The 26571-nt window shown below is 44.2% G+C and overlaps 1 protein-coding gene across 6 annotated transcripts in view; it reads right to left on the reverse strand.

Moving 5' to 3' along the window:
* Window positions 1-475: 475 nt before the first annotated feature.
* The window catches only part of ASB5 (ankyrin repeat and SOCS box containing 5), a 216665-nt gene continuing 190569 nt past the window's right edge, over window positions 476-26571 (reverse strand). For all 6 annotated transcript variants that reach the window (XM_029579143.1, XM_029579056.1, XM_029578976.1 and 3 more), the window contains 2 exons: window positions 11237-11428; window positions 476-4183 (listed from right to left, as the gene is read on the reverse strand). In XM_029579143.1, coding sequence (XP_029435003.1) covers window positions 4038-4183; window positions 11237-11428 — 338 coding nt within the window. In that variant the 3' untranslated portion in view covers window positions 476-4037. The remainder of the gene's footprint in view (window positions 4184-11236; window positions 11429-26571) is intronic.

The raw sequence follows: 26571 nt of genomic DNA on the forward strand, positions 1-26571 counted from the left end.
TCATGAGGGCACATTTGGTGCAAGTCAGGACATCATGCTCACGGCCTAAACACATTACACAGACTCCATGAGGGTCTGTGATAGTCATGGGACGAGTACAGTCTGGGCACCGACGAAACCCCGACTCCATGGCCATAGAAAAAATCGAGCCGCGGTAAGGTCAACGGCCAGTAGGCCGCGAGGGCCAAACTCGACGGTAATCGACGAAAGATGGTCAAAAACTTACCGGAGTACGGCGGCCTGAGAAAAGTTAGAGGAGGGACCCCTATGGGGCAATTTAAGTTTAATTAACTCCGTGAGGAAAATTCCTGTCAGGAATCTCTTCAGAGCTCCTAAACCGCGAGGCTACTGCTGCGCAGAAAAAAGAAGGCTGAAGGGGGACCCCTGCTGGCTGCAGGGTTAGTGCCATGCTGGGCATGCCCAGTAGGAGCCAGTCAAAGTTCTGGAAACTTTGACAGATGTTTTCCGTGATTGGGCTCTATCCTGATGATGTCACCCATATGTGAGGACTACCATCCTGCTTGTCCTGTGAGAAGCTCTGTTTCTGAAGCCCTGCCTCTCATGCTTCTACTCACAGGCAGGCATAAGCACACACAAGCTCACTGTCAGGGGCAGCAGGATTCAAACCCGCGGCCTCAGGAATTGGGAACCAGACAATAGAGCCACAAGGACTCTGAAATTGCAAAGATTTCCCGAAAAAGTTCAGGAGAAGAAAAGACAGAGAACTGCCCATGCCAGTTCCCTATTGGACCAGCAATAGTTGAGGCCCTAATAGCTGCAGTTAATAAGGAAGTCCTGTCTATAACACCTTGGTTGGTCCAATGGCTTAGCTGGCTTATCTGTTGATCTCTGGCCATTGTCATGTTCCATTGCCAAGCCTGTGCCTCAGTTCCTGCCCTTGTGGAAGTTGTTTGGCTTCGGTTCATGCTTGCCTGTTTCTGTCTTCACCTACCTCCCTGTTCCAGTTTCCAGTCCTGCACTCAACCCAGCCTGGTCACTGTTTCCATAGGAAGTCCTGACAGCTGCCTAAACCCACAGGCTCAACCTGTGGGGAATGGCAGCTGTCATAAAATGAAGACCATCCAGCCTGTCCAGGCCTTCAGAGCAGTGCAGACACTGACACTCGCACAAGCTTGCACAAATATGCATGCAGGGTTATGCAACTGTGCCCACAAGCTTCCACTAATTAAGTTGGAAACTACAATTGGCTTCCAGCATGCTTATTACTGCCATATGTAAAGAATCTTAACAACGCTCAGGGCCTTGGAGAGAGGTCTGTTTCCCCACCTGACAGGGAATCTTGGAATTCGGAGAGAGAGAGGGGCTTTAGCAAGTGACTGGGGAAACTGAATTTCTTAAGTCAGTGAAACTGAGAGTGGCCTCTTGAGATCCTCAGCGAGAATCTCATCTCAGGGGGTTACATGAACAATAGAACTAATGGGGTTTTCATAACCTAGAAGCAGTGAAAGAAAGAACTGGATCATGTAAAAGGTATAAGTATAAGATGAAATTCATCAAAATGGTAGTATCAGAAATGAATGAAGTGGTTGCTAGTCTATGCCACATAATATTTTAAGACTAAGTTAGAGTGAAACAGATTTCTTTGGACTGGGAAAGGACATAAATAGTTCCCAATTTCAAAAAGAGATCTCCACCAGAGCCAGGCAACTACAGATCAATTATCCTAATATTGAAGTCAAGGAAAATAATGGAAGTCGTTATACAAGAACCCTTAGGAGACTAGTCTGGAGGCTTAGTGGCAGTGATGTATACAGCTGTGTAAGAGGCCCAGGTTTGATTCCTGTGCGTGGTTCTGCTCCTCAGACTATTTGGAGCTGGGGAACCTGTGAGGGAAGGGAAAGTGCAAGAGTCCTGGTTATCATGCTTTAGCATTACCTACTGTTTGAGTGCATTTGTGCCAAGCTCTGGAGCAGTCAGTGCCTCTCAGCTAGGACTGTCACTTTGACAGTTGGATTAGATAGGAGGGAGTTAAAAAATGGTGATGTGTAACTGGTATTTTATTGCATACTTTCAAAAGTATTCCTTGCTCTTATATCACAAGGTCAAGACTCTACTCTGCAAATCAGGAAGCTACCAGAAGTGATGAGGAGCCAACAAAAATTGTTGAAATACTGAGTAAAACACATCTTTAAGAAAAAAAAACCAAAACCTTAAAAACAGAAAAACAACCCTGGTAAATCATTTAAGTGTCAGAAATGAAGTGTTTACAAGAAAAAGAAATACTAATAGCTCCCACATATCCTTTTATTTTGTCCTGGCAAATAATAATGCCAGATTGATAGCACTGGAAAGTATAAAATTATGAATTATTCCTAAACTAGGGACAACACTAGCAATGATGGAGCAAGCTTCCCAAATAAGTGTCAGTGCTGGCCTAGACAGAGAGCCACTTCTGGAAGTAAGATGATAGTTGACTCTGTCTTCCCATTCAATTTGTGGTTTTTCTGTTAAAGTTGCAGCTTGTACTAATTGTATAGTTAGTCACCTAGTTGTCATGGTGGTTTACTGATATGGTATTTATTCCTGATAACTAGTGTGAGATCACTACAGTAACACATTTTGCAGAACACCTGTAAAGCAAGCATATAGTGTGATTTTAAAGAAAAGGCTGTGAAATAAAACTAACTTTTGCTTATTACTTGTCTGTAATGGATCTGAATCCGTTAAAAAAAAAGGACTTCTTTTCAGGCCCTAGATATGGCATATGACAAAGATGATACAATTGGCTAGACACTGAGCAAGGAAGTAGGGACTTTTGGGAGCACAATCTCTGATTGGACAGCAAAACCTTGTAAACTGATGTTTACATTTTCTCTTTTAATGATTTAATATCTTGCTTAAAACAAATAAACCTCTGGAAGAAAAGACCCAGAAGAAGAGTTGCTAGGTATATAGAGGAGGTTGAGTAGTAACTTGGCTCTAGGCCTACAAATAAGTGAGCTGGTCCTGATTTATTTTTCAAGTCCTATTTCACAACTTTCTGTTAATTTTTCAATATGAAACATTTTGAAACAGAAGTTGAAAAAAAACAGGATTATGCCACCTATTCCTTATGACCTGGAGTTAGGTGACCACCCCACTCGCTCCATGTTCTTTGAATGGGCTGAGCTAGGTATGGTTTTATCCCTTTGTACCCAGGAACCTTTTCTTAGAACAACTGGAACTGCAATCCATAAATGCAGTGAGGTAAAACCAGGGCTGCCTCAGCCAGTCCTCATGACATGGAACAAGTTGGCTATCTTAACCCTAACATGCGCTTCAAAAAATAACTTGAAGAATGAAAACGGCAGGTGTATCAAACCAAAGCCTTAAATACAACTGAATGCCAATTTTTCAAAGGCATTGCCGCAGGTAAAACAATGTTTTATGTGCAGAAATGGGATCTTTAGCAAATTGCTTACCTTCTCCATATACATTAACAGTATACACATAATGCCAGTACACGTGTACTTTTATGTGCAGAGAGAGGAGGCGTTCCTGGGGAGGGGGTTAATACTAAATGCACTTATGTGCATACGCGTACATGTGTGATTTTGCTGGAAAAAGTACCCACGCAAATAGGAGGCTGTGTCTGGGTGAATTTTTTCGGATCCAATTTTCCCCTTGAAGATCGATTTAAATCCTGTTGGTAAAAAGTACCTGCAGAATTTATAAATCTGTGCGCAGTTTGAAAAGTTTCACTCACAATGAACAACAAAATAACGAATATCAGTGAAAATAGCTTTTCTCAGTGGATCAGCCCATTCTTTCATGCTATTTTTCAGTTCTGTGGCCTAGACCTGTGAGAGTATGGGGATGCATGGGGGTGTGCGTGCATATGGAGAAAAGGTGCACTCAGATAAGTTTGTCATAATAAAATGACTTTCTGGAGCAAAGAATGAATAGGGTAGTAAGTAAAAGGTTAGCAGCAAGGTGAAATTTTCTTTAAATATTTTTGTTTTCTTTTTTTTTTTTTTTTTTATAAGAAACACATCTGAAGTATACAAATAAAAACAAATACTTGTGCTTTGATATTTTTAAAAATTCGCTATGCTTTCTCGATACTGAAGAAAATCTGTCAGTAATTTTGGCAACTGCAGTTGTGGAACAAGATGAAGCCTGGATCTACCTATGCAGTTTCGGATACACAGCCGACACAACTGGCAGAGTGAGCATGGAGTAGCTGGAAACAAAACAGCGAGTTAATTAAAGAATCAATTTGTCATAACTGTATAAACAAAACTTTAATACAGGTATGTGCAATATGACATGCAGCTTTCTTGTGAAGTCATCAGATGTATTTTCTTTTTATCAGTGTTTTTTTAGCATTTTAAAAAACTGTATGAATCAATAACTTAATAGTAAAATAAATTCTCAGAGCCCTAAAGTTGTCTGTGTGTCCATTATTAATTAAAAGTATATCACCAAATTGGCTATAAAAAAAGATATGCGATAATTTGCATCTGCCCCTTAAACAGGTTTCAAAGAAGTTTAAAATAGTACATGCCTTTGGCAAGTTAGAGAAATACTTAAACATTCCTTTATAAACTGCAAAGTAATAATGCCCACAGTATAAAATCATACTTTCAGCATAAATGAATAAAATGCAATTTCTGGACAGCAGCCTGCCTCAGGGTAAGCAAAGCATGAAATTGTCTACAAATGTATTCATGTTTTTCTGAAGTGCAATCCTGTTTATATCTTTGTAACTATATTGTAATTTATGGGATACATATTTGGATTATTTTATATTATTTGTATATGACCTAAACCTGAATTTCTAATACGACATATAGCATATTTTGAAAGTGTCATAAAAAATCATTAACTTTCTTGAAAATATATGTAAAAATGTATTTTTTTTATTTATATCATATATAACAAAATTATTCTAGATGTTGTCATACACACAAATAATTCAGAGGAAACTGAATAAACCAGGTATTTTTCTTCAGAGAATAATGCTATCTCAAGTTGAAACATCACAAAGCAATTCATTTTTATTGAATATTCTAGCACTATTATTCTCCGAGGACAAGCAGGATAGTAGTCCTCACATATGGGGACACTGTCAGATGGAGCCCGATACGGAAAACTTATGTCAAAGTTTCTAGAACTTTGACTAAGCAGACTGAGCATGACCAGCATGCTCAGTCTGCAGTCTACAATGCATCCATGCAGGGTCCCTCTTCAGTCTCTTTTTTTCTGCAGAGCTGTGAGCCTCGCTATTTGAATAAGCTCAAAACTTGGCTTTTTGCCGTGAAGAAAACTTTAGTTGTTCACGTTTTTTCAGGATTTTTCCTCTTCATTCAATCGCCAGGTGCCTCTTGGTGCCTTCCCATAGTGTCCTCAGGGTTTTCAGTGTTTCAGTAAGTTTTCTTTTGTGGTCGATTCCCCCGTAGTAGTGGTGCCTCGTTCGTCTTTCAGCCTTTTCCAGTCATGGCCATTTCCAGTTTTCACGGTGCCCCCAGTGCCCGAGGACCATGTCCATTACTGATGTTCATGAAGAACGTATCCTCTGCCTGGGGGCATTGCATGATGTCCAGGGTTGCCGCTTGTGCACCCAGATGACCCCAAAAGGATGTTGGCTTTGACTCGACAAGATGGATCAGCTCTTTGGGTCGAGAAAGTGCAAGCCATCAGCATCGAAGGACTTCAGAGCCACATCAATGGATAGCATGCCATCGACATCGATGGGACCATCAGTTCCACTGAGGTTGCTAGTGAATAGGGGCGCTGTAGACCGACCATTGTCAATCTCCAAGCCAAGGATGCTGGGTTCGTCATCTTCGACCTCAGCATTGGGGAAGGACTGGGCCAAGTATTAAGGGAAGCTTAAGAAGCATCGGTCCCCATCGATGCATGGTGCCAGGCACAGGGATGAACCGGATTTTCCATGAGGAACACCCATCCTCCATTGATGCCCAGGGTCTTTGATGGTTTCCACCAGACTGGTCCCAGTTGCTGATCCCCCTCATGGGTCAGAGGAAGATCTGACCACCCCTCCTTACTCCCTGTTGGTGTTGGAGCACTGAGTCCAGCTAGTGGTTGAGCGGGCACTGCAGGGCTTCGATCCAATGGCACCAATAGCACCGTAGCTGGTGCTGCCCATCCTCGTACCACTTCTGGAGAAGCTCAATGTGCTCATCTGTGTGTTACCAACCTAGCTAGCATTGGTTCCCGGGATGGAGGGGCACTGAAGCCTCCCCGTACCGATATGGTGGTCATCACTTGTTCCTCCAAGGAGGAAACTCCATTGGGGCTGGCAGAGGCACAGAGGTCTGTAGTCCCCTGTCCAATTCCACCGGTGCTTGCACCTCTGGACTTAGGCTGAGTACCTAGGGGCCCATCCCCTGTGGCATACATTGAGGATGAGGATCCTTGTGAACCCTGGGGGAATGATCAGATGGAGTCCTCCTCCTTGGAATCGGATGGTCTCCCATCAGACCCTTTTTCTCCAGATGAATGAAGGAAGTCTCTAACTGAGGACTTAACCTTCGCAGGGTTTGTGAGGATGATGGCGGAGGCCATCCCATTCCAGCTTTTGACAGAGGAGGATGTCAGGCACAAAATGCTTGAGATTCTCCAGTTCATGGAGCCTCCTAAGGAGATTGTGGGGGTCCTGGTACACAAGATCCTTAAGGAGTTGCTGCTGAGGATTTGGGAATATGTCCTCACAGTGCCTCCCATTAATAAGAAGGAGGACGGGGTTTATCTCATCCAGAAGGCTGCTGTATTCGATAAGCGTCAGTAAGGGCAGAATCTGCTCTCAAGAGGGCCATGTGCTCTCAGACCCATTCCTTGGCACCCCCGGGGAAGGACCACAGAATGATGGACATTCTTGGGAGAAAGATGTTCCAGGGCATCATGCTTATTGCCTGCATCGCTGCCTACCAGCTATACATGAGCCAATACTCACGGGACATCTGGAAACAAGTGCAGAAAGTGGCTGAGCAGCTGCTCAACAGCAGCAAGACACCCTCATTTCACTGGTGCACAAGGGAAATACGAGGTCCATGCGACCTATGATGTTTTCAAGACAGCATCGAGAGTCTCTGCAGTGGGAATTGGCACCTGCAGAATGGCATGGCTGTGGACCTTGGATCTCCGACCGGAGGTACAGGAACGACTCACTGATGTGCCGCGTACAGGACAGCATCTCTTCAGAGAGAGGGTGAGGGATTCTGTGACCCAACTCAGTGACCATCACAAAACCTTCCAGCAACTCTCTGCCAGTATTCCGGCCCCATCCTCTTCTTCCAGGAGTACGTCGAGACTGGGACCAAGGAAGTTTTTCTTTCACCAAAGGAAGTACTATCCACACCTGTCAACAATCGGAGCTCCCATGGCCTTCCCAGGCAGTAGAGAGCTCCCTAGCCCCAGCCGGCTCCTCAGTTAAACTTAGGATGGGGTTTTGACTGGGCAACAAGGAGCGGAAGCCAGTTGCTCGTACCCAGAATAATGGACCCTCTGGTTCTGCAGGCTGCAATTCTTTGCGAACCACCAGTGTAACCTCAGACCAGTGGTTCTGTCCATCGTCCTTCAGGGTACCAACTGAATCTACTGGGTGTCCCGCCAAATTGCCCTCCGTGCTCATTTTGGGGGCCGGTAGTGCATCAGGAGGTATTTTAAACAGAGCTGTCCTCCCTCTTAATGGCCAGAGCGGTTGAGCCTGTACCGCCAGGGTAAAGAGGGCGGGGATTCTACTCTAGGTATTTCCTAATTCCAAAGAGAACAGGAGGACTCCTTCCCATCCTAGACCTGAGGGCCTTGAAAAAGATTCTAAAGAAAGAAAAGTTCAAGATGGTTTTCCTGGGCCCTTTGATCCCCCTTTTGCAAAAAGGGGACTGGCTATGATCCCTCGAACCAAAGGATACATACACCCATATCAAGATCTTCCCCAGTCACAGGAAGTATCTCCGATTCGTGGTGGGAATACAGCACTACCAGTATTGGGTGTTGCCGTTCAGGCTCACATCCGCCCCATAGGTCTTCACAAAATGACTGGCCGTGGTGGCACAGTGCACCTCCGCAGACTGATTGTTCACGTCTTTCTGTATCTGGACAATTGGCTGGTCAAAAGCAAGTCTCAGGCAGGGGACAACTGGACCATGCACTTGACCATTCAAGTGTTGGAGTCACTACGATTCGTCCTCAGCTACCCAAAGTCCTATTTCAGCCTGTCACGTAAATTGGATTTCATATGAGCCTTACTAGGCTTGGCTCAGACCAAGGCCTTTTTGCCTCGCCAGAGGGCCATCGCCTTGGCGACCATTGCAACAGAGGTTCAACAAAACCAGCAGGCATCAGCCTGGCACATGTTGATGCTGTTGAGCCACATGGCCGCAACAGTCTATGTCATTCCCTTGGCACGCTTGCACATGTGCAGAGCCCAATGGACCGCTAAGCCACTCAACGCATCCAGGATTGCATCCAAGGCACCCCGTCTCTCAGAGACTCATTGTCATGCTGGCGGGTACTTTCCAATCTGGAACAGAGGATCTCCTTTCGGAGTCTCCCTATGCAAATTGTGCTAACCACGGATGTGTCCACTCTGGGATGGGGAGCTCATATAGATGGGCTCGGCACCCAGGGTCTGTGATCAAGTCAAGGACATTCTTGTCAAATCGATTTCCTGGAGCTTAGGGCACATGCTATGGGCTTTCAGAGATCGGCTGTCCAACAAAGTTATCCTGATCCAAACCAACAACCAAGTAGCCATGTGGTATATCAGCAAGCAGGGAGGCATAGATTCATACCTCCTTTGTCAGGAAGCAGTCCAGATACAGTCATGGGCCCTATCCCATGGAATGATGCTCAGGGCCATGTACCTGGCCGGGTCAGAGAACATGGTAGCAGACAGGCTGAGTCAAGCCTTCAAGCCCCATAAGTGGCCCCTGGACCAGGAGGTAGCAAATCAGATATTCCGCCGCTGGGGGAGCCCAGACGTAGATCTGTTCATGTCCCCCTGAAACAGGAAGGTGCCTCGGTTCTACGCCCTTTACAGGTCAGATGGCAAACCAGCCTAAGATACCCTTGCCCATCATCAGGGAAAGGGACTTCTGTATGCATATCCTCCAATTCCTTTAGTGGCGAAGACTCTCTTGACGCTTCAGGAGGACAGAGGGAATATGAACCTCATAGTCCCTCATTTGCTGAGAAAAGTCTGGTTTCCACTCTTGCGGGAGTTGTCCATCCGGAAACCGATCAGTCTGGAGACTTCCCCAGATCTCATCACGCAAGATTAGGGCAGGCTGTGACATCCTAATCTCCAGGCCCTGTCGCTCACAGCCTGGATGTTGAGAGGTTAATGCTGCAGCTGCTTGATCTTTCAGAGGATGTGTCTCAGGTCCTGGTGGCTTTTAGAAAGCCTTCCACTAGAAAATCCTATGGACTGACGAAGAGGAGGTTTTCCGTGTGGGGTGAGCAGAAGGCCCTAGATCCGTTCTCCTGCCCCACACTAAAGCTGCTTGATTATCTTCTACTCCTTGATTACCTTCTGGCTTATAAAGCAACTCTGCTACAGTTCATCTTACTGCGAATGGTGCATACTACCAAGGTGTAGATAATACACTCAACTCTGTACAGCCTATAGTTGCACATTTCATGCAGGGCCTGCTTCAATTGAAGCCTCTCCTATGGCCTCCCCCTGTGTCTTGGGACCTCAACGTGGTATTAGCTCAGTTGATAAAAGCCCCTTTTGAGTCAACTGTGCACCTCTGACCTGAAGTACCTGACCTGGAAGGTCATATTTTTGGTGGCAGTCACTTCAGCATGCAGGGTCAGTGAACTCCAGGCCTTAGTGACTTATCCACCTTATACTAAGTTTTATCATGACAGGGTGGTCTTGCATACGCATCCTAAGTTCCTGCCTAAGGTGGTGATGGATTTCCATCTTAACCAGTCAGTCGCCCTTCCAATATTCTTTTCCAGGCCCCATTCACACCAAGGTGAATAAGCACTGCAGTTTGGACTGCAAGCGAGCCTTAGCCTTCTATCTGGGGTAGACAGAAGCCCATAGACAGTCCACCCAACTTTCTGTTTCTTTTGATAAGAATAGGTTTGGTGTTTATTTATTTTTATTTATTTAAAATAATGTATATACCGCAAATTAAACAGGGTCTGTCTGACTAAGCGGTTTACAACATTTTTAAAACATACATAATAAAAAATTCGCAAATTAAAATAAACAGAGAAAAATAAAATAACATTTACCGAAGGACATTTAAAACGTTTGACATGTGCCAAACAGACTCTATCCAATTGACTAACAGACTGCATCTCCTTCTGTTATGTCCAGGAGGGACTGCATCTTAGGGATCACGTCAAAGCTCATTCTGTCAGAGCTATGGCAGTGTTGGTGGCCCGCTTGCGAGCAGTTCTCATGGAGGAGATCTGCAAGGCTGCAATGTGGTCTCGCCACACATTCACATCACATTGTTGTCTGGATAGGGATGGCCGACCTGACAATAGGTTTGGCCAGTCTGTCCTCTGGAACCTTTTGAGGTGTAGAACCCAACTCTCCCAACTTAGGGCTCGTTGTTTGGGTTCTGGCTGTCTCCCCCTCTGTTACCAACAGCACCAGTGTTGTGTCCGTTGGTTAGGTGTCTGTTGGTCCCCTTTTTGTGTTGGGGAGTAGCCTGTAGCTAAGGATTCACCCATGTATCCTCAGAGAAAGCAGAATTGCTTACCTGTAACAGGTGTTCTCTGAGGACAGCAAGATGTTAGTCCTCACCTGCCACCCCACGGAGTTGGGTTTCTCTTATTTTTTTTATTTTTAATCATAATTCTAGGTTAAGAGACTGAAGAGAGACCTCGCTGGGCATCTTCAGTGTGCCTAGACCTCGCTGGGCATCCTCAGTGTGCCTAGTCAAACATAAGAACATGCCATACTGGGTAAGACCAAGGGTCCATCAAGCCCAGCATCCTGTTTCCAACAGTGGCCAATCCAGGCCATAAGAACCTGGCAAGTACCCAAAAACTAAGTCTATTTCATGTTACCGTTGCTAGTAATAGCAGTGTCTATTTTCTAAGTCAACTTATCCAATCCTTTTTTAAACACAGCTGTACTACTGCACTAACTAGAAACTTTGACATAAATCTTCTGTATAGGGCTCCATCTGATGTTGTCACCTATATGTGAGGACTAACATCCTACTGTCCTCAGATAACACCTGTAACAGGTAAGCAACTCTGCTATATATTTTCTTTTACAAAAAATGAACATCCATCTTACCTTCGTGCAGAAGCAACAATCTTTCCACCAAGCTACTTGGCGTAGCTACTTCAACAGGTCGCCTGTAATCTGTGTTTCTGGCATTAAGATCGGCCCCAAAGTCAAGCAGTAAGTTTACAATCTCTGTGCTGCTCTGCTGAGCAGCAGCATGTAGCGGAGTATCTAAATGCCTGCCTTTTTGTACATTTGCACCTGCAATATGAAATGTATATCGAGAAAATGTAAGGCAGTGCTTAAAAAAAAAAAGCCTGAAAAACTAATCTTTCAGGATGACTGGAAAACATGGCATCAATACAGAAGCAGATTACTTATTTCACTGGCACATAGATATAGAGTTATTAAACAGAGATCGGTATGATTGATTTGTTGACCAACAGTTGATGCTATCTGATAAATATTCAAAGACAGGTGGTAGCTGAGTTTGTAACTCAGTCTACATCCAAGTGTACACATTTATGTATCATTACAAGCATTACAATTGATATACTAGTTTGCACTCTCACTCAAAAGACTAAAAATTGTTATAAAAAACTGAACTAATTTTACACCTACAGACTGATGTAATAAGGTGTGCTCTACATAGGGCACATTTTAACCTGCAGTTGCACACACATTTTTTCTGTGCAAACTCTATTAGCAATGTAGCAAGGAGTTTTGCGCACAAAAATGTGTGTCCAAGTTAGATTTAAAGGGCCATGCAAAATTTTTGTAAAAGGCCAGTAAAATTCAAAGAAAGATGTGCAGGGGTAAAAGCTGACCATCTCCTCACGCCAGGGCTGCCACTCTAGGCGGCCCCAACATGCCAACTTCAAAAAAGGCATCAAAACTTGGCTCTTCCTGCAGGCCTATCCCGACTCTAACCAAACCTAATCCCCCTTCCCCCTGCCACCTCGCCATTCCACCCCCTGCCACACCTCCCCAAGAAAAGGTTAATTATGCAATCTATTGAAATGTATAGATTTTTGTTGATGCTGTTTTGCCAGTAAGGATATTGTTAAAACTGATACTTCAGTTCCTATCCACTTCTATCTCCTTCTCTTCTATACTTGCTTTTCACGCTCCCTCTGGCGCTTGCTTTCTCCCTACCCCCACTCTCTCCCTTTTCCACCGCTGCTCCCCTTCCCCTCTCCCGGTTATTTGTAATTTCTATTTCCTTTCTCTCCATGAGTTTATTGTGAACCGGTATGATGTGACCCACGAATATCGGTATATTAAAAGTTCATAAATAAAAAAAATAAAAAAGTGAAAAAACAGAAGTTAGCCATTTGCGTGATGATGGCCTCCCAACCCTGTCAAAACTCAATAAAGTGTATTTCCCCGGCCCCTTTCATTTTTATAATGTCCCAGCAGTTCCCCCCCCCCCCCCTTCCTTCCACTCCCAATAATAAAAAAATAATCATAGGGGTATAGGGCCCCTGAAACGTACCCTCCCCATCAGATCCTCCAAGTGTTAGAAAAACGTGTTGATGTCTCGTGAATAGTCCCCGAAACCCCACTCCCACATCCCCTACTTCTAAAATGAAAAAAGGATCCAGTGTTTTGAAAAATGGTGCCAACCGGACCCCAACAGTCAATCCTTTTTCATTTTGGAAGTTAGGGGTGCTCAAAGCAGGGGTGGGGGGTTATCCACTAGATCCCAATGCGTTTTTCTAACACTTGTGGGATCTGATTCGATCCCACAAATTATACCTCAATAATTATTTTTATTAGTGGGGGGTGGTAGGGGGTGGTAGGATAGGGGGAACTGCTGGGACATTATAGTAATGAAAGGGGCTGGGAAGGATACACTTTACTGAATTTTGACAGGATTGGAAGTTGGGGGCCATTGTTGCACAAATAGCTAATGTTTAGTTTTTCACTTGGCATAGCCCACTGTAAGAGGGGAACTTTAAGCTCAGGGTGGGTTGGGGGGAGGGAGGCGGTGTTATAAGGGTCTGCAGACCACCCCCCCAAAACCCATCCTGAGTTCAAAGTGTACCTCTTACAATGGGAAATATATAGTCATATTCTCTCTCTCTCATCACTTGTGTGACTACATGCATAAAGGCTCAACACATATGCGCGATAGAGTTATTTTAAAGGATTCACGTTGACTTGCACACACAATATAAAATTAACCGTATTTTTGCTCACGAGTCCAATACGTGTGTTTATGGGTGCATACATGATCCTTTTAAAATTTACCTGTATGGATTCAATTCACACATTTGGAGGTTGGAAAAAAAAGTTGAGTTAACTAGGTGTTTGGGCTGACTAGTAGGATTGTGCAGGTCAAAGAATATCATTTTGTGTTGTTATTTCATTGGGAGGAGGTTGTTGCCCGAATTTTGTTTAATTCGGGGCTATTTTGGGGTTGGGCTTTTTTTTTTTTTAGTTTTAGTTTGGGTTTTTTTTTAAATTTCTGCAAATAGTGTGCACTAATCAGAAATAGTACATTATAAACAATAGAAAATAAAAAAAAATTGTGGGGATTATTCTATTGTTTCTTTTTAAAAACAGTATCAAATGATATAGACAATGTCTTTTCAAAGAAAAGCACATCCCTACTGACCAGTGAATACAAATAATTGTTATTCAAAGCTGGAGCAGAAGCTGCATATAGAATGAATAGCATTAAATTGGGGAATATCTTAGCTGCCTGTTTTCCCTATGTATGAGCCCAATTATCCACTAGCAGATGTGCAAAATTGCTTGGATGACAGTTTACTATAGAAAAGGGCAGGAAACTACATTTAGCATGTTTGGGCAATATTGTTAGTGCATGATGTCTAGGGAAGTGGAAGAACTGAAACAGAAGTGGAGAAATATGACAGCACAGGTTGTATACAATTTGTACAGAATCAAAGGGCACGGCAGATGCACAGGAGAGGGGTCACCCATCTCACTGCAAATCATTTCCCTGGGTCACTTTTCTAAGTGCAAATCATATCTTTGATACATAGGTTTGTCTCTAGATTGCTGTGAATGCTGCAACCAAATTGGGCCTTTCAGCAGCATATCCCTGCAGTAATCACAGGACTGACTGACAGGAGGAGCAGAGCCAATCGAGGGAAGGTATTCACGTTATCCTGTCTCCCACCTGAGCAGCTGCCTGATTAGATATTTAAGAGCTAGGGCCAGACAAACATCAAATTTGCAGCGGGTTCCAGGATAAGATAATTCTAAACCTATTGATTCTTATCTTATTTCTCATCACTCATTGGCTCAATCTTCTTTAGAGAACCAATCCACCTTGGAAGATGGGAGAAGCAGTAATATGTTCAGAAACACTTTCTTATGCTTCCACAGCTGCCAACATAGAGAACTATCTTTTAAAGGTTTGGGCAGGGGAGATCAAAAAGAGAGACAGCAGGGGAGGAGAGAGAGGGCTCAACTGAGAGAAGTGCTGGGTGAGTGAAGAACCTGCATAGTGAGAAGTGGAGGGATGAGAAAGAGAAAGCCATGGGGTGAGCAGAGGGGAGACATAGAGAGGGAGGCCTGTGTAGGGAGGGGTGAAGAGAAGAGAGAAGGCTGCACAAAAGGAATGGAGAGGAGAGAAAAGACAGCCTAGGAAGGGAGGGGTGGAGGGAAGAGAAATAAGGCAATAAGAATGGTAATGGGACAATGAAGGGAATAAGAGTAAGAAGGTTGCATAGCTGTTTGCTATACATTAGCTAGACATACTCTTCAGTCGAGTCACAAATTTATGTGATTTTCACTTGTTATAGTGCAGTATTTTTGATACTAAAGAGAAAAATATAATTGAAGTATAAATAGATGAACATTTTAGTTAGGAGGCTTCTTTCTTCCTTTGAGGGTGTTATCCTCACAGTGAGCTCAGAAAAGGTTAGGTTATCTATCTCCTGAACTCTTCTTGAATTAGTTCTAAGTGACCTCTGAGAGCTGGGTTTAAAGTCCCCATTTCCCCAAATTGTTTTATCACCACCCAAGAAGTAATGATCTGAAAATGTTGCTGAAGTTTAAATGTATCATTAAGTTATATTGAAATAAAAGTTAAATAAAAAAGGAAAAAATATATAATGATATATATATATATATATATATATATATATGATGTCTTTTTATTGGACTAACTTCATACATTTCTCAGCTTTTAGGCATTAGTACTCCATTCCTTGGGTTAGAATAGAACAATACTACTTCAGTAAGCTATGTATGTGAAAGAATTAAACAAACTGCTGAAGCCTTTTCCCAAGGATGATGTAAACAAGTAATTAGAACACATATGTGAACAATCTCCCAAAATCCAAACATAATGTAGCATTTTAATAGCTGTATTGTTCCTTAAGAAAATGGAAAATGTAGTTCATGAGTTTTCGAGACCATGTAGCTCCCTTCTTCAGATAAGACTGTAAGGCTGATGGAAGCACACATAAGTAGAAAATGTTATGGGAAAGGAATTCCCACAGTAGAGGTCTTCAGAAGGTACTCTACCCTGTAATAAGAAGAAATACAAGACTTGCTGATAGCAGATTAACATTCATAAATGACAACAGATCACAGAAAGAGGAAGATAGGCAACAATATCTGGATAAAGATAAGCTGGGAAAATAGGAGCATGAAGAAGCAAATGAAACTAAAAACAGCAAATATGGTAAAATAGAGGAACAACCTTTTTTTATAAGCTAGTGATAGAAAGAAATGCAAAGTGGCATTGCTAGTCTCAGGGGAGAAGGGGAGGAAGATATAGAGGCTAATGCGGAAAAAACAAAATTGCTTAAAGTTTTCTGTATAGCATTTACTGAGGAAAGGCCAGGAGTAGGGACCATAAATGTTAGGTTTTGTAGGTTTCATGGACCCTTGACCGAGGTGGGAGTTGACTCTACCTGAGGGGTTGGGCCCCACCATTGGGAGGCGAGGTGGAATGGAAACACAGGCAACAGGACCACGGCTGTGGCTCAGGAGAGAGGAGGCGTAGAAGAGCTGTCTGCGTTACAGCCACGTGATCGCAGGCACCTGCACTGAAGCAGTACTGCGGGGTGTCCCTAGGAGCAGGGTCTGAGAAAGAGAGAGAGTTCCAAGGTATCGCAGTACTGGGCAAGTCAGGAGATAGGATATACCAGAGGAAGGATCTCCTATGCAGAGATGCACAGAGCAGGCCCCAAGGAGCGGGGAAGTGTGGAGTTAGGATCTCTGGTGTAGTAATATTGAGGCTACCCCAAGCAGTGGAGAAGTGTAGAGACAGGATCACTGGTGTTGCAGCGCTGAGAACACCCTGAGGAGCGGGGAAGTGTAGAGACAGGATCTCTGATGTGGTAATGTAGGGGCTACCCCGAGAAGCGGGGAAACGTGGAGACAGGATCTCTGGTGTGGAACACAGTCTACCCCGAGGAGCGGGGAAGCATGGAGATAGGATCTCTGTCGAAGTAGCGTTGAGGTTACCCCAAGGAGTGGGGTAGTGCAGAGACAAAGTCCCGGAAAAGGAAGCACAGAGCAGGCCTCCAAGGAGCGGGTACCCAGAGCCAGAGTCTTCAATCAGAGAGCAGAGATCCAAGGCAGGAACTGCAGGTCTGGAGAACAGGAACAAGCACCAGAGGAGCTCAGGAAACTCATGCCAAGTCGGTTAGCATAGGCGAAAGGAGGTGCCTAAGTATCTCAGACTTGTGATGTCATCAGCTGGGGACAGCCCCAGAGTTCCCGCCATTGGGCCTTTAAATGAAGGACAGGTGGCGCTCACGCCTAAGGAGGCCCAGAGTTGGAGAGTGGGTTGGCAGCGTCCCAGCCACCATGAGGAGCATGAAGAGCCAGAAGGAGTGTGGTGGCAGCGGCTGACTACAGCCACAAGTTCACCGGGAGTGGAGAGCCAGGCATGACATGACGTGAGTTGGGTTGGCCGTGGACAGCCGTGGCCGACGGTCATAACAATAAAAAATTGATACAAATAAGACTGGAAGTGTAGTAACCTCAAATAATTTTCAGAAACTGTGTTTGTAAGGAGCTAACAAAACTTAAAGTAGGTAAAACGACGGGGCAATGAGGGTTTAAGGGAACTTATCTTCTGGCTCACATTTTCAATGCTTCTTAAGAGATGGGAGTAATTCCAGAGGACTGTAGACAGGCGGGTGTGGTTCCTTTACATAAAAATAGAAATAAGGAGGCTAGGAACTAGTCTGACCTCTGTGGTGAGTAAATTAATGGACTATAGTGCAGTTTCTGGAATCCAAATGATTATAAGATCAGTGACAGCAAGGTATTTCCAGAGGTAGCTGTTGTCAGACGAATCTGATCAATTTCTTTGCCTAGGTGACCAGAGAAATAGTTCAGAGAAGAGCACTAGATGTAGTGTACATGAATTTCAGTAAGGCTTTGACAGTTTCACATAGGTGACTTATAAATAATCTGTAAAAGACACTCGTGCACTCGAGTGTAAGATGTATATGCACTGGAAGTGAACAATGTTGTAATGTATAAAGTCACATGAAGAGGTATTAATTATGCATACGTATTAGCTTTTTAGGTATCATGAATAATGTTGGGCATGATTTGAATGGTGTGGATGGAAGTATGAATGTAGTGTAGGGAGGGTAGTGAAAGGAGTGCGATGTTTTAATTATAGGGTAAATATTTCCTCACATAGCTGGATGTATGTAATATATGTATTTAAACTAATAAAATTGCACATATAATAAAGTTTTGGGCAGTATATATTGCCGAGTTCCTCTGGAATGTTGATTTAGTTTATAAATAATCTGAGCATCCTTGGTATGGGCCCTAAAGCAGTGGCGTAGCTAGACAATTTGGTGCCCGGGGCAAGAGACTTCTTCGGTGCCCCCTCCCTCCATCAATGATTTGCATCTTGCGTAAAAATTGACGGTAAGATTGCAAGTCAATGCAAGAACTTAGCCCCTGCTCTGATTCATACTGTACAGTATTTACTATAACTACTAATATTTCTTTCTACCTAGGTAATTTACATGATGAAAGCACCAAAGTTGCTGCACTGATCTTTCTTGGAAAGCACGCTATTTAGTCACCACCCTGATGTAGAGCAGTACAAATGTTTCAAAATGACGAAGTGTAGTTGTAAGAGAAAGTGCACGGTTTTTATTACAAAAATATAAACACCTTCTGAGGTCAACTCTGGCAAGCTATTCAGTGAGCTAGTCGGAGCGGATGAACAAAGCAATAACAGATCGGCAAACCCCAGGAACTGTGACTTCCCGATGTACGAGGGAGCCAGGCCTGGTTCTGCTTATCGCCGAGAAAACAAGAACTACAAATCCCAGCAAGCCACCGGGTACAAGCAGACCTAGCCTTGCTGACCAGGTAACCCCCACAATATTATAGTATTACTATTACTGGTTTAACATACTCCCAGGATCTGTAGTAAGGCACATAAACTATGAACAGAATAACATCCAACAATTAAAAACTCATAAAAACTATTAAACATTCTCCAAACACCAATAAAATATTTCAAAAAAGCAGACATCACACAATTAAAATGGCAGTCAATCAAGAAAAATAAACTTAAAAAGCTACCTTTACTTACCCCCTCCAGCAGCTCTCCTACTCCCCTTCCCTGCAGGCCGTGGCACACACCAGAAGCAGCAGTAGAAGCTAAGCTCTATACTTATGGTCCTCTTCCTTAGTGCCCATGTCTCTCACACACACACCATACCAGTCATGCCCCCATGACCAGTTTCTGTCTCTCACACACCAATCATCTCCCAAACAGTCTTTGGCACACACACACCAGTCACCTTCCTGAACAGTTTCTCTCATGCCATACACACACACACAGGCTTCCCACTCCCGTGTTCTACTTACATATATGGGCTTCTCACTCTCATAATCACTTTCTCTGTCTCTCTCTCTCACACACACACACACACTCACTCACCAGTCTCTCACTCCCATGCTTGTTCTCTCCACATGCACAGGCTTCTCATTCCCATAATCACTTTCTTTCTCTCTCTCAGACACACACACACACACACACACTCACCAGTCTCTCACTCCCATGTTCTCTTTCAGATATACAGGCTTCTCCCTCCCATGATGTGTCTCACACATACCCAGGTTTCTCACTCCCATGCTCACTCTTCACGTGCACAGGCTTCTCATTCCCATAATCACTTTCTCTCTGTTACACACACACCAGTCTCTCTCATTTCCATGCTCACTCTCCACGTGCACAGGCTTCTCATTCCCTGAATCACATTCTCTCACATTCACACACACCAGTCTTTTTCTCTCACACACACCATCACCTTACCAAGCAGTCTCTCTCTCTCATGCATGCACACTCACCCAGGTTTCTCACTCCCATGCTTTTTTTCACCCCCACAACACCAGGCTTCTTACGCCCATGCTTTCCCACATACCCAGACTTCTCACTTCCATGCTTTTTCTCTCTCACACACACACACACACACATCAGTCACCTCCCTGACTAATGTCTCACACTCTCACATACACATCAGTCATCTCCCTGAGCAATCACACCTGTTCTATTGTAAACCGGTACGATAAGACCTGGTCTTGAGTATCGGTATAGTAAAAGAAGTTAAATAAATAAAATAAATTGTCTCTCACATACACACACACATCAGCTCTCTGACCAGTCAATCACACACAGGCTGGCTGGCTGCTTCTCTCTCTTTCTCTCACTCACTTCCTCTCCCCTCCCCCGGAGCACAAATGGGAGCTGCAGCAGCCCCCGCAGGCCAAGAAAGAAGAATCCCATCGGCCGCGGGAGGCTCATGCTGCTGACTCCTTTCTCGATTACCGGCTGCTTCAATTGCTCGGGGACCGATGCTGCAGCCGCCGCTGCTATTTTATCACGCGGCACGGCTCTTTCTCCTTCCCGCGCACCGCGTATTACTTCCTGTTCCGGGAGGGGGGGCAGGCGCGGGAAGAAGAAAAGGCCAGCCGCAGGTGCCACAGCTTCTTCTAGCACCGAGCACACTGAGCTTGAACGTGTTGACAGCCCGGCGGCAACGGCAGCGGGAGAGACCGAGAGCGGGCGACACACCTGCCGGTGCTTGGCGGCGCCGCGGACCGGCAAAAAACTCCCACGGCCTGGTCCCGGTCCGCGGACCGGTGGTTGGGGACCCCTGGGCTAGAGCACAGGCGCCCCTAAGTAAATTGAATTACCATTACTATAAATCTCTCATAACAAAACAAAACAAAAAAAAAAGACGATCTGCCAGTATTCAACAACACTTACATCTGGGCTTAAAATACTAATTTCTTTTTTTATTTAAATAGCTTTTTGGTGCCCCCTTAGACCCGGCGCCCGGGGCGGTTGCCCACCCCTCGCTACGCCACTGCCCTAAAGTGACTGATTGGAATAGAAACTGGTTGAGAAGAAGGCAACAAAGAGTGGCAATAAATAGAACTCACACCAAGGAAATGGGTGTTACTAGCAGTATGCTGTAGGGCTTTGTCCTTGGACTAATTCTTTTCAACATTTTCCTAAGTGATATTTTGGAAGGACTATGAGGAAAGATTTGACTTTTTGCAGATGATACCAAAATCTAAACAAGGTAGACAGCCAGATGTGGAAAACACGAGGCAGAATCTAGCAAAGTTTGAGGAATTGTCTAGAGTCTGGCAACTAAGATTTAATGCTAAAAAAACTGTGACAGTGTAGTCTGTTGAGAGTGTGACCTCCAAGACCAGAGTGGTCAGTGCATTTGTAAAGCAAGTCAAATGGGTTCCAACTGGGACAGCGGCAGCACATCTTCTGTTGCACTTACCACCTTCCCCTTGGATTGAGTCCTCAGATACTGGTGGCCACCAAGGCTTAGGACAGTAGGCCCTGAACAAAGACTCAGCATGAACAGCGGATGAAGCATAAGTGAACTGGAACAGGAGGACCAGATGAGATAGATCAGCAGAAGCAAAGAATATGCTGGAGTTAACGCAACGAGACATACTCTGGAAGCAGGACTCCAATGAGGGAGCTGAAGAATGAGAACCAAGCTCTGGCAACCTGCCTGGTATCCTGGAATATAATGTGTCCAGACACGAAACAAAATGGCCACCAGCAAGAAGTGCAGGCCAAGTAGGTGGGAGGACCTACTTGACCTCCCTGAAACTACTCCCTGCAGTCCAGAGAGTCCCCTGCTGGCAGGAGGCAAGACCTGCCTATTGAGACCTCACAGTACCCACCCTCCCATACACACACAATCAATTTTTCAAGAACAGCCTCTGGATGTCCCTTAGGCTATATTATGAGAAGCCTTTTTAGAAGACTTAGTGCATGAAGATTGTTAGCATGAACCCAGGACTTCTTTTCAGGACCAAAACCCTTACAATGAGCTAGATTGTTTTTTTTTTGTGGGATACCTTAGAATCCAGAAACCTCTAATTCAGGTTGACCATTGATCGAGCTTGGATTTGAAGGTGCTTGGTTTCTAGCAAAAGGATCTGGTGTGGCTGGGTTCAGTAAAGAGACATGAAAAGAGGAAGGAATCTGGAGGGTATCAGGAAGCTGGAGACGCATTGTCACAGCACTGATTTTTTCTGTAATGGCATAAGGACCTACGTGGTGCAGGGAATTGCAAGCGTAGGTTCTTGGTAGACACCTAAGACTGTATCACCCACTTGATACGGGGTTCTTGTTTATGACAGTCTGCACATTTTTTCTGCCGAGTTGTGGCTCTCTCTAGATTGCTATGCTCCTGCATCCAACTTGTCTGAAAATGCTGAACCAGATCATTAGCCCCAGGAACTTCACTAGCCATGTCAGAAGAAGGCAAAGAAATGAGATGAAGACCATAGCTCATAAAGAATGCAGACATCATTTTAGATTCACTGACATGCCTATTGTGGGCAAACTCCACCCAGAGAAATAATTTCACCCAGTCTTCTGATGAATAGTAACAAAGCATTGAAGGAACTGCTCAAGGTCTTCATTGATCTTCTTCAAAAGGCCGTTAGTCTGAGAATGATATCCAGAAGAGAATGGATAAGTAAATGGGTAGAATTAGTTTTAGTCAAATGTGCTTGTTTATAAGTTTTTAAAGAAATTTTAATTTTCCTGTATTATCTGGGTATAGTTTTGTCTTATTGAATATGATTGAATATTTGTTATGTATGTATTGTTCTTCGCACTGAACTGCATTGCTGAAAACTATGGAATGTAAGCTTTCTAAATTAATAAACTGAAATTTAATTTCAAAGTCCCTTCAGAAGCCTTTCCAAACCTTTGTAAGAAACTGAAATTCTCGATCTGAAACAATCGAAGTTGGGAAACCATGGGTAGTATATAGGGTAGGGTACTTGGCCAGCTAATTCTGACAGGTCAGGTCAGCTAATTGGTGTTCACTTTTAGGTTAAGCCCAGTCTACTTTCTGACTCTTTCAGCCAATAAAAGCATTTAAATCTGGCCTAAGCCCTGTCCCTTGCCGCACCTTAATCCCGCCCCAGCCATCATTTTGATTACATCAAAGAAAAATGTCATAGCTATGCTCCAAAGCATGCCCCCTTCTAGCCAGTTTTGATGACATCACTAGAACCAAAAATACCTTTTACCGAGATGCGCTGGTAGTATGGGGACAGGAGCATCACTGCTGAGCATGTACAGGCTGATCTTGCGCACTAAGGGGCAGATTTTCAAAGGGGTACGCGCGTAAGATACACGCGTGCCCCCGAAAACCTGCCCTAAGTTCCCCCTGCGCACGCCGAGCCTATGTTGAATAGGCTAGGCGGCGCACGCAAGCCCCGGGACATGCGTAAGTCCCGAGGCTTTCCTGGGGGGCGTGTCGGGGGGCGTTGCGGCGGCGTGTCATTCGGGGGCGGGGCTGCGGGTGTGGTTCCGGCCCGGGGGCGTTGTTGAGGCCTCCGAATCTGCTCCCGGGCCGGGTAATCGCATGGCCAGCGCCTCAGGCAGGCGTAACTTGTCGAACAAAGGTAGGGGGGGGTTTAGATAGGGCTGAGGGGGTGGGTTAGGTAGGGGAAGGGAGGGGAAGGTGTGGGGGGGGGGGGGGGGGGAAGGAAAGTTCCCTCTGAGGCCGCTCCAATTTCGCACAGCCTTGTGCGCGCCGACCCCAGATTTTAAAGGATACGCGCGTATCTATTAAAATCCGACGTACTCTTGTTTGTGCCTGGTGCGCGAACAAAAGTACGCGCGGGCGTACTTTTATAAAATCTACCCCTAAATCTAACTGTGGAGAATGTGGAGGCAGCCATTTTTAATGATATCACAGGAAATTACATCACTGTTGAACATGAGCAGCACAGGCTTTTTGTTTTTGGAGCCAATCATGGAGCATGCGGAGGCAGCCATTGTTAATGATCTCACAGAAAATGACCACCACTGAGCTTGCACAGTAATTACTGTCATTTACAATGAAGACTAAAAAAACCAGGTGGAACTTGTGCTTTTTTCATTTAAGAATAAAAACCATATTTTGATAATCTAAAGAGTGATACTTAAGGCTTTTTTTTCTCTGCTTCACAAAGTAAACACCAATCTAAACTTTTTTCACAGCTCACAGCCTTCCTCCCAATTATTCACAGCTGCCGAAAGGACAGACAGCAGAGGCTTTGTGAAACAGCTAATGTTAGGATAAAAAATCATTCTATCTTTTTTTTCCACTGCCCATATATATCTCCTTTACAGACAGCCTACAGCATATGCAGTGTAGAATTTTAGCCCATGCGCCGCATCCTCTCCTGTTTTGTAATGGGGAATGGAGAAGGTTGTAGTTTTTTCTTTTTTTTAAAACACAGTTTTAAGCAGAGATATAGAATTACAAGGCAGACCCTCACCAGATACAGAATAGAAAAGACACCAGATGCTGGAGAAATTTAAAAAAAAAAACAAAAAAAAGAAATGCAGTCCCTCTGTGTGCTCTTCAAAATACAGAGTATTAGGGAATCATAGAGAACATTTAAAGAATGAGCAGGAAGGGAAGAGGCTATGTGCTGAAGGGCATCTGCAAGGTGGATGCTAGGGGCTTCAGAAAGAAAATGTGTTTTTCAGAAAAGGATTCACTTGTTTTAAAGTTTTTATAACACATCGGGAAACAGAATAAGAACATAAGAACATGCCATACTGGGTCAGACCAAGGGTCCATCAAGCCCAGCATCCTGTTTCCAACAGAGGCAAATCCAGGCCATAAGAACCTGGCAAGTACCCAAAAACTAAGTCTATCCCATGCTACTGATGCTAGTAATAGCAGTGACTATTTTCTAAGTCAACTTAATTAATAGCAGGTAATGGACTTCTCCTCTAAGAACTTAACCAATCCTTTTTTAAACCCAGCTACACTAACTGCACTAACCACATCCACTGGCAACAAATTCCAGAGTCTAATTGTGCATTGAGTGAAAAAGAACTTTCTACGATTAGTTTTAAATGTGCCACATGCTAACTTCATAGAGTGCCCCCTAGTCCTTCTATTATCTGAAAGAGTAAATAACCGATTCACATTTACCCATTCTAGACCTCTCATGATTTTAAACACCTCAATTATATCCCCCCTCAGCTGTCTCTTCTCCAAGCTGAACACTCCTAACCTCTTTAGTCTTTCCTCATAGGGGAACTGTTCCATCCCCTTTATCATGTTGCTCGCCCTTCTCTGTACCTTCACCATCGCAACTATATCTTTTTTGAGATGCGGTGACCAGAATGCGGTTACCAGAATTGTACACAGTATTCAAGGTGCGGTCTCACCATGGAGCGATACAGAGGCATTATGGTATTTTCCATTTTATTCACTATTCCCTTTCTAATAATTCCAATCATTCTGTTTGCTTTTTTGACTGCCGCAGCACATTGAACTGACGATGTCAATATGTTATCCACTATAACGCCTAGATCTCTTTCTTGGGTGGTAGCTCCTAATATGGAACCTAACATTGTGTAACTATAGCATGGGTTATTTTTCCCTATATGCATCACCTCGCACTTATCCACATTAAATTTCATCTGCTATTTGGATGCCCAATTTTCCAGTCTTGCAAGGTCCTCCTGTAATGTATCACAATCTGCTTGTGATTTAACTACTCTGAATAATTTTGTATCATCTGCAAATTTGATTACCTCACTCGTCGTGTTCCCTTCCAGATCATTTATAAATATATTGAAAAGAGAGTCACATGATGTGAATGAGCTGAGCAGGACGTGTCTGACACTGCTCCGGACGCCACGCCGCCTTTTCACAGGTTTTATCTACTTTCTATTACTTCTTAAGCTCTTGGACAAAGGTACCAAAGACGGCTCATGTCCATAGTGACATATATGGATAAATCCGTCGATAAAGCTGCCTCAGGGCGGGAGGAAGGAGAAAGAACGAGGCCGGGGCCCCAAAGACAAAATGGTGACCGCGGTTCCAGGGAACAAAGACCTCACCTTGGAACAGTCAAAGAATGAGCAATTGCTGGTGGAGATTAAGAAATATTGTGCTCGGCGCTGGACGAAAAATTGGCAGGCATCGGGAAACAACTAGAGGCAGTTAAATCTGTACTTGCCGACCTAGGCCCCCGAATGGATCAAGCAGAGGGGCGCATATCGGTATTGGAGGATGATTTACTGAACTGTACCATGAAAATAAACGCACTGGAGAAATTACTTGGAGACCAGGCCTCAAAAATAGACTACCTCGAAAATAGGACGAGACTCTCCAAACTCCGATTTCTCAGCTTCCCGGAATCAGTAGAAGATTCGAAACTGGGAAACATCTTGGAAACATGGCTCCCATAAGCCTTAAACTTACCAGATCTGAAAGGTATTTTCTCGATTGAACAGGGGCATTGCCTTGGCGCCAAAGGAGGGTCTGAGGCCAGACCAAGGATCGTTATTGCTAAGATCCTTAACTTCGCCCACAAAGCAAGGATAATGCAGACTTCCTGGAAGCACCCCAAGCTGGCTTATCAGTCATCAAGAATCCGAATATTGCAAGATTACTCAGCCAAAACACGGCCCTAAGAAAAACTTTTTCACCAGCTTGTGCGTCCTTATTTCAAAAACAAATTACATTTTCTCTTGGATTTCCAGCAAAACTCCGGGTCTGGCATGAAGGCCAGGTTCAAATATTTGAAACACCCAAGGTGGCACAAGAATTCATTGACAAGAAACTGAGTTAGGAGAAAGGAAGTGACTGAGCCGCATTTCTGATTTCATTTTCAACTAAAGCTTTTCCCACACCAGCAGACAACCATCATTGGAATGACTGTTATTCACATTATTCAAAGCCCAAAATCACTTTTTACATTTCAGAGACTCTGCCTGAATAGGCACAAAATGGTCAATGGAGGCTTGAAGGCCTGGCAACGATCTCCCCTTCTGTGAAATGCAGTCTCCAATATGGCAGTATGCAGCTACAATTACCAGGAAAGATGGGACTACCACTTAACAGCGAAGGGAGGAGAGTTTGAGA

The sequence above is a fragment of the Rhinatrema bivittatum genome, chromosome 1 (genome assembly GCF_901001135.1).
Source record: "Rhinatrema bivittatum chromosome 1, aRhiBiv1.1, whole genome shotgun sequence".
NCBI classification, from domain to species: domain Eukaryota; kingdom Metazoa; phylum Chordata; class Amphibia; order Gymnophiona; family Rhinatrematidae; genus Rhinatrema; species Rhinatrema bivittatum.